Source organism: Pavona decussata, unplaced genomic scaffold, assembly GCF_977016875.1.
Source record: "Pavona decussata unplaced genomic scaffold, jaPavDecu1.1 SCAFFOLD_324, whole genome shotgun sequence".
NCBI lineage: Eukaryota > Metazoa > Cnidaria > Anthozoa > Scleractinia > Agariciidae > Pavona > Pavona decussata.
Window position 1 is genome coordinate 365,128 of NW_028145713.1, and position 13,483 is coordinate 378,610.

Consider the following 13,483-nt stretch of genomic DNA (forward strand, 5'->3'; position numbering starts at 1 on the left):
ACCTACGTTATAGTATATAGCTTTTAAAGCGGGCGAACCTTGCAGTCAGATACATACTAGTTATGCAATACTTTCAAGTGGTACACCTTGAAATATTCCACGAGTGACTTGATATTTCCTAGTATACACACAAGCCTGAGCCATGCCACTCATTGGATTAACGCAAAGCGTCACTCTTTAATGCTTTAACAACAAATACAATCAGTGAAAAAATATTCATGAGTCGAATTTCTGCAAAGCTGATCGGACTGCGTAGAAAAACTTAATACGACAGAGACATGATAGAGACCAAACCGAGAATCAACAGAATGCAGCAACCGTGGACAGCTGTTTCGAGCTGGTTGGCTCTCGTCAGCACGGTGTAGCACAGGAATAAGTGTTCTACCAAATGCACATGGTAGTGATTTCGGATGGGCCCAAATTCAGACATCCGGACACGTCATAGCGCGTGACTACGAACAATGAACAAAAGAACTGAAATATCACGTGGCCGTCGCAATAAGTTAAATGAGAAAAGCAAAACTTTCCTTCATAGGTAAAAAAAGTATTCAACCAATTGTGTAAGACAGGACATGGTGAGAACAGACATTTTGGATACACTAACTGACATCAAAATTCAGAATTTCGCGCACTTTTAATTACACAAGTCGCTCGTTTCGCTGATTAAGGGGCCGTTTACATGGAGGAAGGAAGATCCAAGCACTAGGAAGATCCGAGAAGGGGAAAAAACTTTCTGTTTGCTTTACATGCAGAAATTTCGGCCGAAGCTGTTACCAAGTGGAGAGGGAAAAAAGAATGACTGTCGGCCTTGAGCAGCTGAACGCCCGGCTGCCGCCATGTTTGTTCTTTTTGTCCCTTAAGTACTAGGATCTTCCGAGCGAAAGTTGTTTACATGGTGCTAGGATCTTCCTAGTTCTAGGATCTTCCTATCTCTCAGCCAGGAAGCTCCTATCTCTAGGAAGAACCTAGCGCTAGGGCCAAGTGCAACTTTTTGCATGTAAACTGAATAGAGAAAACATATGGCGCTAGGATGATCCGCCCTCTAGGATTCTCCTAGTGCTAGGATCTTCCTCCCTCCACGTTTAGAGCGTGAAAGGGAGCGATTTCAACAATGCAGACGTTCGCGCGCACTTGGGTTTTCTTTCGCTCTCGTATCCTTGATTGGCTTGTGGGATGGAAAATGAAACATTGAAAATTTCTTCTCCATTATTCATCTAAAATAGGAAGACTTCGTTGTGTAATAGATTAATTAAAGCACATGATTTGTGTAGTAACATTTTTTTTAAAAAAAGATTCCATTTCTTGAAGTTATCCTGGAATCAAACAGAATAAATTGGGAAACGTGTTGTATTTGGACAGCTTTCAGTTTTTACGAAGCTGATGAACTGATAGAAGTGGTTCATTTTTTACATATAACCTATAATTCCCTTTTTGTTCCCTTACCTTTTTGCCCTTTTTAACACAGGATTTTCCCGCCCTCTTTCATAATGTGACCCTTTACAAGCGCCACGCGTGCGCACCCGGTAAAGAAAAGTGTTTGGTACCCATTTACCTCATGCTATGAGTTTGTACCGGCTATTTTTTTTTTTAAAAATGTAAGACTTTTCAAATGTTCCTGTATTTTTTGGACTCATTGAAGGAACTGTAGTTTGGCTGAGCTGTCGGAGCTGCATACACGTTAGGCCGGATGGCTCGAAACGTCTTGGAGGATGGACGGGACCAATGCACGGACGCTACCAAATGTAACGAGTTGCGGATCGTTGCGCCAACGTCAGAAACTTTTACATTCGCGAACTTGGACACGTTCAAATTCAATTCCATTTATTGTCAGTGAAGACAAAGCATTCAACAAGACGTTTGCTTTATCTGAATTGTCATTTGCCCCGCGGTCACGCACGCACTGAAAGCGTATATTGCGTGACAGTTAAGAGATACGTCAAAAGGTTCAATGGTCGTTTGGCGGCTAGAAGCAAACTCGTCTTTATTCTTGTGAAAAGGATTTTTAAGGTACGATAAGCCATATAACCTTGTTTGTGATTTAATTTGTTTAGTAAAGTTAACGTAAATAGAAATATTCTATGTGGAAATCAAAACGAACTAATTTATATGCAAATTTGTCGATGTTGTAGCCCTAAACCAAATTAAGTGTTCGTAACTAAAATCATATTTACTAACGTTAAACCAGTCCCAATTCTAGCGATTGACTTTATTGAACATTGTGCTACGAAAGAATACCCATAGTTTTGAATTGTTTGATGGAAAAATCAAAATTAGCGAGTGTGATGTGAAAATAGCTTGCCTCCTTTGAAGGTCAAAAGGTCAACTTTTGGTTATAAATAGCATGTTCAAATAGCGCTCCAAAAATTTATTGTTTCATTTACCCAAAAATTTTATTTCATCAAATCGTACACGAAACATTGCTTATTCCGATGAATATAGTCTTGGTTGACAAAGCCATGTACCAGGATGCTTTTTTTGCGGTTGAATTTCGCATTATTTTGGCATGCTGTAATTCCGCTAGAAACGGTTAATTTTTAAAATTTGGCCAAAAATTCTGGATCACATTGAATGTACATTTGACAGCGTGAAAGTGTGAGGGATTTAGTTTACTTCTGTTCAATATCTTCGATTTTTATGTTACTCGTTCGTAATTTCAAGACGAGAGGCCCATACAAGTGACACTTTTAAGTCGGTTTTACCCGCTCACAGGCCACCAAAATGAAAAAGTAACTTTGAAGGTAAAACAATTATCGAAACAAACTGAAACATGTCTTTCTACAAATGGTTTTAGTAGTCCTTTATTATGACAGAGTTTGGCGATTTTCGATTTTTCTATCTTGCATGGTCGTAGGTGAAAGTTCCTGGGGAGCGCTCTTAAATGTCGGGTGCTTCTTAGAAGTTATTCTTTCGATTTACCGCTTAAAATGGTGAAATTTCCGTTTGAAAACAGCACACTTGAGTCCACAACATGTTAAAAATATGGCGCGACAATTTAATCCGTCTTTAATAAATATATCAAATGATGCGTTGACGTCACACAGGTAGGGGTGGGTGGGTCCCCTCCCTCGCGATATAAGCGACAAGAATGGATTTTGATTGGCCTGCTGTTGTTGAAGACAATCAGAACAATACATCCCGAGTAGGAGAGGGGAGAGTTTAATGAATAAATTAATGTACCGATTTGTAGCTACGAGGAAGAAAAAAAAAAAAAAAGAAAGAAATCGACCCGTTTTTAGACACGGTATGCCCCCTCAGGGCATCCCGCGTAAAAAGAAATCGACCTGTTTTTAGACACGGTATGCCCCCTCAGGGCATCCCGCGTAAAAAAAAGACAAGATGCCCCTCTAATGGCATTACACGGAATGCTTAATGTAGCCCCAATTATTCCCCATTGTATGTTTCGCAGATATTTAAAAACTATCCTCCCTTGGCAATTGAAATAATTGTCTGAATGGTTTTATTCAGATATATTGCGTGATACTTATCGTTATGTTACTAGGAATCATACCAGAAATAACTACGCAATAACGTCATGACCCAGCTGAACTGGTCTGGCCTCCTCTAGCTCTAATCCTTCGCGTTGATCATTCGATCTGTTTTGTAAAGCGGAGTTTCTTTGCTGTGAACTCTTTCAATTTCCACCCTTTCAACTGTCGAGTACTACCTAGAAGTTATTATTTCGATTTACTGCTTGAAAAAGGTTTGTTTTCTCTCTGAAAACGGCAGATCAGATCAAAGTCTTAAATTCATACATGTGGCCGCCATTGAACAAAAACAACTTTTCGAAATGATGACTTGCTTTGACGTCACACAGGTAGAGATAAGTGGGTCCCCTCCCTCGTGATATACGCGCCGATAATAGATTTTGATTGGGCTGTTTTTGTTCAAGACAATCAGAACAATAAATCCCTTCTGGGAGAGGGTAGAATTTAATCAAGGTTTAATGAATAAATCAAATAATGATTTGACGTCACACAGGAAGTGATGAGTGGGTCCCCTCTCTCGTGATATGTACCTGAAAAATATATTTTGATTGGGCCGCTTCTGTTGAAGACAATCAGAACAATATATCCTTACTAGGGGAGGACAGAGTATAGTGCATAAATTAATGTGCACATTTGTGACTACGATGAAGAAAAAAAAAAAAGATACCCGACCGAAACCTAGACACGTCAAGCCCTGCGGGCATTCCGTGTAAAAAAAAAAAAGAAAAGAAATCGACCCGTTTTTAGACACGGTATGCCCCCTCAGGGCATCCCGCGTAACAAGGTCACCCCTAGCATCGCTCCCAATACAAGGCCAGGTCGCTAAATACACAACTGTAAAATGGCCTATTGCACCCCACACCTGAATCTTTCACTCTCTCTTATCTTGTAACAAAATCAGAAACCCGTAACTCAATAGCACCTGACCAGAAATCGATTTATCTAAATTTCGAGCTTAAAAAATGAATTTAAAAGAAGACCTGGTTTGTGGAAATTTAATAACATCTTACTGGAAGATTAAAATTACAAAGAATTCGTCACTATTAAATACCCACATATTTTGGAAAAGTCGTCTGAAGCTACCGAAAAGCAACTGCTATGGGAACTAATAAAAAATGGAACTACGCTCTGGAAATATTAAATATTAAAAAGAAAAGAGACTTAAATTAAATGTGGGCCTCCCTAATGACCATAAAGCCACCAACGAAATTTCACTCTTCGAACATTTAACCACCTCCAAAAGTGCAGACTACACTTATTTGTCATCTTATTAAAACAATATATTTATGCTTGCAAATGCTTTGAAAAAAAAAGCCGATTGAACAGGAATTCCAAACCAAAATAATAATACAGTGGAAAGTAGAAAATATGCTCTTCCCTGAGCCTCAGTTTCTTTTTTTTTTATTTTGTAATAATATATTTAGCATTAGTGTCTTAAAAGTAATAGATGCAAGTAGTAAACTGTATTGTATTTGTAAACAGTGTTGTCATCGAAAATAGCATGAATAAAGTGGCTACATGGTTAAATTGTTTGGAGAGTCTTTTTCGTTTCTCATCCATATTGTTTGTCTTCACTATTGTAAGTTATTTAGTGATTCTTTGTCTTAAGCTTGATTTTGTATTATGTATTTGTATCTTGTAATATTGTATTATCTCTATGTTCAGTAAAGTTATTAATTTAAAAAAAAATGTAGTATAAATTAGTCAGAAGACAAACAACAAAAGGTCAAAACGTTTCGTTGTTTGTCTTCTGATTTAACGTTCCAATTTTAGACTAAAAATGATTTTAAAGGAGATGAAACAAAGTCATTTTAATAGCGTTTGATTCCCTAAAAGCCAACGGTATTTTGGATTGATGGTGTTAGACGAAAGATCTTTGATATAGTTAAACCCTTACAAACATCGCGTACATGTAGTTATATAACATCGCTTTGCCCGATGTACTTAATTTGGCCCAGTGATATAGATTTTCTTATTAGCAACGTATCATAACCTTATCCCATACCTTATAAATGCAACCAATGCCTCCTTTTGCACTGCCCAGCCGTTGCTCTGTCATAAATTCTCGCCAAATATAATACGACCTCTCGAATCGACTCGTCACAAAAAGATAACAATAGCAAATCACAATAATTTTTAATAATAATAATATTTCTGTTTCAGAACTCCTACGATTACTTGTTATCCCTTAACAGGAACATTAAGAAGAGGATTTTATGGAAATGTCGGTAAGCAATTTGCATTCTGGCGATAGAATCCGCGTCCACTAGCCTATTTTTGGAAGTCTAATAACAGATTTTCTTGATCGGTCAAAAATAGAGGAAAGAGCTGTAACCTGGATACAAGCTATAACTCTGCACACAATTTACTTTACACACAGTTTACTTTTTTCTGGTAAAAAATTGTTTTTAAAAAATTACGCAAAGAGCAAAAGTAGAATTTAAGGAGTGTCGAGGAAACACGTCTTTTCGTTCTCCTGTATTTCTCCAAAACGTCAAATAAATATACAACGTATTTACATATAGTTAGACTTAAGTTAAAAAAATAAAATTCAATCATTAACAAAGGAGCCTCGCGGCCCGCGCCATAAAAGAGTTTGCACGTCTTTGGATTCTGGACCTTAGTATTCCTATTGGGCATGGTACCGATCTTAAATCATCAATCAGCTTTGTTAATCTCTTTGTTCTGTCCCAACAGGGAATGAGGCGAAAGGAAAATAATGGTCCATATTCCCTTTTTTTTTTTGCAATATTGACGTACACAAAAATATTTCTTAAACAAAAGTTTTTGTTGACTCGGCTTTTACCTTTAGCATTCACTGGTATAATGTGTAGTTGACACCGGCAATACGCTTTAGGGTTTCAAAGAAATAAAGGCAGCTGATAAATAAAATCAACTTAAAAATTGTTTGATTCATAGGGTTTTTAGCCCGAACTCCAAGCATTCATGGCGCAGAGTAAAATCAAAGCTGAAAGTGAAAATGACCTCAAACCAGCTGGTGAGGAGACTTTGGATTTCGATGACGGCACTTTAAGAGGTGAGAAGAAATGTTTGATTCTTTTTACTAGAATATTTCAATATCTAAAACCAACAAAATTCGAAAATCCTTCCCTAGTGTGGCTAACTAAGGTTGGAACGACTTGCCGTAGTTCACTGTGTTTTGAAAGTACGTGCAAGAATTTATCCAAGGGTCAATTTAATAAAACTTTTAAAATTGTACTATGCTGCGCCGTTCGTTTCTTACACAGGTGCACTAAAAAAAACTCAAAGAAAAGCGCCGTTGCGCTGCAGGCTATCTACTAATACATTATATCTTCTTAATTGCTTCACTTTAGCAATAGCAGAGGTTTACAAAAATGAGGGTAATGACAGTTACAGACAGAATGACTTCAACAATGCCATCTACTTCTACACGGAAGGAATTAAAGTAAACTGCAAGGATGAGGAACTGAAAGCCCAACTGTACAGCAACAGGGCAAAAGCTTATCTTTGTTTGGGTGAGAAGTTTTTATTAATTTCAATTGGTTTATCAAAATATGAAAGGGTGTTTCAGTCGAACCCGCATCAATATACTAGCATTTTCCTTATACTTTGTTCTTTTGCAGGGAAGTATACCGATTCTTTAACTGATGCAAAAGTTGCTTGTTCCTTACAGCCATCTTATTTGAAAGCGATCTTTACAGGTACGAATCATTACTTAAATACAAAATCAATTATGTAAACATTTAAAGTATCTACAGTAAAATAATGAATTCACAAACGATAAAAATACAGAGACGGTCAATATCACTTGCTTAATTGGGATGGGGATAACATGCAGTGACATTTTTCGAATTTGCTATACCGCTAAGATGTTTGATCTATTTAAGAAAAAAAAAACAGGCTTCGTAGTTTCCTATGTAGACTGGGGAATGGTCTATGCCATTTAAAAGGCGCCAATTTAAAAGCGATTCCGTTTACATGAATGTTGCACACAAATAATTGAGGTTTTTTACCTCAACTTCCACACTTCCCAATATTATGGTCCCGGTTATTCAAAGCCCGATTAACCTAATCCCGGATAAAAGTGATTTTTGACTCAACTTTAATTACCAATAAATAAAGATTCTTCCAAAGATTATTGTCTGTACGTTGTGACTCACGACCTTTCTTTACCATTAGCCCATTTTAAAAGATTTTTAACGAGCGAGATAACAACCTCGGTTAATTTTTTTTATCAGGGATTAGCGTCAATCGGCTTTCTTTCAACTGGACCATAATGAATAAGGCCATCCCGGTTTCTCTCCATTTCCATCCCTCGTGGCTTCAAAATTTAGGGTCGGTGGTTCAAATTAAACAATTAGTGAAAAAAGGAGTCTGAAACCAGAAGGCGCAGTAACACAACCAAATGATCATCTGAAAACAAAAGTTGTTGTCACAAATGCAAACTGACCAGTTCTTTTGGCCCGAGTTCGCCAAAAAATAGCATCCATACTAAATACGATAGATTTCTCCAAGCGTGATTAAACGTGACTTTTGTTGGAAAACTCCGAAAGAAGCGACCCTGATTCTCTACCAAGACAGAACGCTTGGCCGGTATTGATAACCTGATTCTCAGACGGTGCAGGTCGCTTGCGGAGAAGGGGGCGATCAGAGAGTGTGTGGATGTAGGCGACTTGCACCGCCTGAGAATCAGGCTAGGGTATTGACTACACCAATAGAAGTCAATTTGTTAAATAGTTACCGTATTACTTCACTAAATTTACTCCAAATTGTTCCTGGATATCGATGGTCAGGGTTGCAATAGGTTAACTTCCCCCTTGTATGAAACTCTACTGTGAAAAACGTATTAAGAGGCCATGTCATTAAGAATGTGTACTCGATCTTGGACTCAAAAAACTTCCTTTATATTTCTACCACAAAAACTACTGTCCCTACTATTAAAATGCGGTTTGAATGATCCAAAAGCTTTTTTTCGCGATACGCAGATTTTAATTGCGACATTAATGTGCTAATTTTGAGGCCTTAGCAAATGTTTTTCAGCTACCGCATAAAACTACATTGCGCTACTAAAACCTTAAAAAAATTGACTCATTTGATAGTTTATTACACGTTATTGTCGCTTCTGTATCATTTGAGACTTTTTCTGATTGAAATCGAGGTGAATTATGAATACTTTACAAGTCGATTAAATAATTGTAGCGAACTTGAAGTATTACTGAGTTCTATTGGTGAAAGAGTTCTCAAATGTGGCACTTAAGTCCGGCCTAAACATTGTTCTAAACAGACTAAAAACTATATTCTGTAGTTATTAAATACAATTTTCGGCACACTGCAAAGTAAACTTAAGCATTTTTTTGCTAACAAACTTTTCTTGTCTTGCGCGACACACCACCCTGGTTTGTCGAGAAGTTGTTTTGTTGAGTTCTCTGAAGCCTCTTTCATCAAAATCACTCTCAAGTATAACAGAAGCTATAATATTTCTCTTGTTCTGGCTATTTGAATGTCAATTGTTTTTAATTCTTTGTCCCAGAAGAAAGTTCTGAGGCGACAAGGTTCTCCACTTACCTTGATCTATGAATCCAATAAATTACTCGTTCTTCGTTCTTTTGAGGCTTTAAGGCATAGCTGCCTCAGAAAAAAGGACAGAAAAAAAACATCTCCGTTCACCATCATATAAAAGGAGAAGATATTAATGATAGTTACGTTAATTATGTGTTCCTTATTATATATCTGAACTGGTCCGCGCTAAAAATAGCATTCTGATGGGCTCCCTGAGAGGTCTGATTAGGCCTCCTATACGACTACGAGAAGATGTACTTGTCTTTTGCAATAAATAACCAGTTTATCAGCTCAAGAAGGCGAAACTAGCCGATGACTAAACGTTTCCTCCTTGGTGAAGACCAGTAGAAGTAAACGTCTGCTTACAGTAAATAATTGCTTGAGAACAGTGGTAGGTACAAGAAATTAAAACTAGCCCTTATCTAAAATTTTGCCTCCTTGCGTCTCGAGAGAGAAGTGGACGGTATAAATGTTAAGTAGTCGTTAGGGCTGATTTCCAGCGACCCAAGCTGCGAATCTGGGAGTCGGTGAAACCCTGACCCGCTGCGTAACTTGTAGCACCAATGCGAAAACTATGAAGTTTATGATGACGCGGATCAAGCGTACAAAAAACTAGCCATTGATTAAAAAGCTAGGTGGAAAAAGAAATGCTAACTGAGGACCCATCAGGAAAAATAAATAATGGCCCAAACGGGAACCACGAAGGCTGAAAAAATTAATCAAATACTGAACGGGAAAGTAGACAGAATCTGCCTGTGTGAGAATGTGAATATGAAGCGGGCGTCTAGACTGGTTATGTTTGGTAAGTTTTGCGGCAACGATGACACCCGCATGACTAAGAAAGCTGACATCCTGGTGTTGTAACACTGACTGAGCCAGAGTCGTGGTATTGGACGCCATTTCGCCTATTCCAAGGGAACCATAAAAGTAAAAAACATATCCTTGAACAGAGTGTGCTGGTATAACGAGGAATCAATGTGATCTAATCCGTCTGCAAGATGGCGGCGAAGATGGCTTCTCTGGCCGCGAAGCTTGTGAACGTAACTCAAGGCCGAAATATAGGTAGAAATAGTAGATAGAGAAAGTTTGATAACAGACAAATAAGCGATAAATAAGGCGACTGAACTGATGCTTAATGAAAGAAACAGGGCATCCGTGGGAAGGAGATATTGCGCGAAGTTCGCATACAATACCCGCGCTCGTTGGTAGGTTCGACGAGAACCTCGCGAAATCGCAGATTCTAGTAACAGCTTAAAATGATTGACCAGTTCTCTGGGAGTAGGTGGCATGGCACTGGAGGGGGGTGGTCGTCCACTCGGGACGCCAATTGCCTGAATTCGTCGACCTGTGAGCGGAAAAGCAAGTCACATTCCCGGTTAGGAATACCTAACACATATTTTGAACGAAAAAGAATATTATATCGCAGGCAGCAGCGCACTAAGTGACGAATTAAGGACGGTGCCTACTAATATCGAAGTATTTTTGTGCGGTTTATGACTATGCGGGGAAAGCAGATCTTAGCAAAGGCTATTGTAATCCAAAAAAAAAAATTGGGGGTAACCATGCATTTTTCAGAGATAACTAAGCAATAATATCTCTAAAAAGCGCCAAAATGTAAAGCAATGTATGGGATTTTTTCCTAAATTGAAGCTTAATTATCTCTGAAAAATGCATGGTTACCCCCAATTTTCTTTTGAGATACCAAAAGCATTTGCTGAGTTCTGCTTTCTCCGTGTAGTTTCAAACCGCGCAAAAAATTTCTGTACTAGTAGGCACCACCCATAGGAAACCCGAGTATATCGAGATGCGCAGAACGTATGCGCAGTAACAATAGTAGGCACCGTCCTTAAAACCATTACCCTGCGTTTTTTGGCGGTTTGTTTATTGATAATATAAACGAGCGCCCTGTTATCGATAAAAAGATGAGGCACCTGTTTCGCATCAAGTTGTTATAACAGCACAGGAAAACGTTGTTAACTCGGAAGAAAAGCCTTTTAATACTTGAGATGTTGACTACGATCCTACATCTTACAACTGACGCTATAACACCTTTCCAGAATAATAAACTACATTGAAACTGCATAAATTACATTGAAGCATGCACGCGAAAGAATTTAACACATTATGACACTCTCTCTTTCATGAAAGAAAAAAGAAACTATACGTGTAAATAACGAAAGAGAGTCCTAAAGCTGTAGCAGTTCATGACTTAGGCACTTAAGCCAAAACATAGTCCTCGAGGTGTTTTAGGACTCGGCGGACACGCTGAGATCTTCTTAGCTCGGGTGCTTCCACAGGAGCAGCGGGCGGATGAACTTCAGTCGCACCTTGGGACGGAGCTTCGGTCGCAGTTTGGGACGGCAACTCATTGGTTTCAGACACGAGACCTTGAGGCTGTGGCTCGTTAGGCAACGCATCTCGAGTGTCAGCTGCAGCAGGAGCAGATTCGTAGGTCCTCCTAAGATGAATCCTGTTCCTTCGAAGAACTCCTTGGGGAAGTTCCACTTCATACGAGCTTTCGTCCAAACGCTTCTTAACCACACCTTTCTGCCATTCCTTCTTTCCAAACTGCCAAGGCTTAACCCTTACAGGATCGCCTTTCTCCAAAGGATCTAGGTCGCGGGCGCCTCTGTTGTAATAACGAGCTTGCTGTTGCTGGCGTAGGCGAAGCTGGGGAACGGGTCATATCTTCATCAGCAACAGACGGCCTTAGCAAACTAGCAGACATGGGTAGAAGACTTCTTGTCCTTCTGTTAAGAAGGCGCTGAGCTAGGCTGATCTGAATTCCCGTAGGCGGTGTATTCCTATGGTCAAGTAGAGCGAGAAACGCATCTGAACCAGCTTTCTTGCATTTCACGAGGATCTTCTTTGCCTCCTTCACGGCACTTTCTGCTTTTCCATTGGACTGACTGTGACGAGGACTGCTAGTACGATGATCAAAATCCTACTCTTTTGAGAATGTCAGGAATTCGCGAGACACAAACTGCCGTCCGTTGTCGGTGACAAGCTGTTCTGGAATACCGTGCCTTGCGAAGTGGGCTTTAAGCTTCCTGATTACATGCACTGACGATGTGCTTCTGAGGTGATCAAGTTCAAAAAAATCACTGAAATAGTCAGACGTCACCAGGTAGCTCTTTCCTTCTAACTCAAAAAGGTCAGCTGCAACGTACTGCCAGGGCCGACTTGGCGTCTCGTGACTCCTGAGTGTTTCCTTGGTCTGGCCTCGCTCGTACTCCCTACAGGCTTCGCAGGTTGACACATGATTCTTAATGTCACCTGTCATACCAGGCCAATAAAGACACTCGCGCGCCCTATTAAGGCAACCATTAACTCCCAGGTGTGAGTTGTGAATCCTCCTGAGTAGTTCGCCTCTAGCAGCTTTTGGGACTACCACTCTCTCTCCTTTGAAAATAAGCCCATCTTGATCGGACATTTCGTCTCTCATGTTGAAATACGGAGACACAACAGGTGGCAGGGCACTCTTATCTTCAGGCCAGCCCTGCTGAATAACGGCCTTTAAAGCTTGAAGGGACTCGTCCTTCTCTGTCTCACGCTGGATCTGCAGAAGCCTCGCTTCAGATATTGGTAGATAGTTCACCATGTTGATAGCTTCAAATTCCGCCTCAACTTGTGTACACGAAGGAAGATACGCTCTGGAAAGTGTGTCCGCCAAGAACATTCTGTTCCCTCGCTGGTATCGAATTTCTAAGTCGTATTTCTGCAGACGGATCATCATCCCTTGCAACCTCTTAGGAGCGCGGTGAAGCGGCTTCTTAACGATTGACTCTAAAGGCTTGTGATCAGTGTGGACGATAGTCCTTCTGCCAAACGTGTAATCATTGAACTTCTCCACTGAGAAGACAATCGCTAACATTTCTTTTTCTATCTGTGCATAGCGGGATTCAACTTCTGTCAAGGCTCTACTAGCGTACGCAATGGGATGTCCGTTTTGCATTAAGGCTGCTCCCAGACCACTTTGACTGCTATCACACCGGATTTCAAGGACTTCACCGGACCTGTAGTACGCCAAAACGGGTGCAGATACAATGAGACTCTTGACATCATTCCATGCTTTTTCTTGCAGGTCATCCCAACACCACACCGCATCATTATGGGTAAGATCACGGAGAGGCTTCATAACATCTGACAGATGAGGAAGAAAGCGACTAAGGTAGTTAACCATTCCATTTAGGCGGAGTATGTCGTCTCGCTTCTCTGGGCGTGGCATCTCCACGATCGCCCTTACTTTCCTAGGATCTGGTTTTAGGCCCACGGTGGTTAGCAAATGTCCATGGAATAGAACCTCGTTACACTTAAATTCTAGCTTCTGACTGTTGAGCTTGATGCCCTTCTGCTGACACTTGCTCATGAATACCTCCAGATTGCTGTCATGATCGGCCTCATTCGTACCATGGATCACTGAGAACATCATCTGCAATGCACTTAACACCAGGAAG

The 13,483-nt window shown here is 39.9% G+C and overlaps 1 protein-coding gene across 4 annotated transcripts in view; it reads left to right on the forward strand.

The window, feature by feature from the left end:
- LOC146453666 (uncharacterized) overlaps window positions 1-13,483 on the forward strand; it is a 53,411-nt gene that overhangs the window by 13,453 nt on the left and 26,475 nt on the right. For 3 of the 4 annotated variants that reach the window (XM_085096267.1, XM_085096265.1, XM_085096269.1), the window contains exons 2-5: window positions 5,649-5,713; window positions 6,405-6,522; window positions 6,821-6,982; window positions 7,091-7,168. In XM_085096267.1, the coding sequence (XP_084952393.1) occupies window positions 6,432-6,522; window positions 6,821-6,982; window positions 7,091-7,168 (331 nt within the window). In that variant the 5' untranslated portion in view covers window positions 5,649-5,713; window positions 6,405-6,431. The remainder of the gene's footprint in view (window positions 1-5,648; window positions 5,714-6,404; window positions 6,523-6,820; window positions 6,983-7,090; window positions 7,169-13,483) is intronic. The other variant, XM_085096268.1, reaches the window with a different exon arrangement.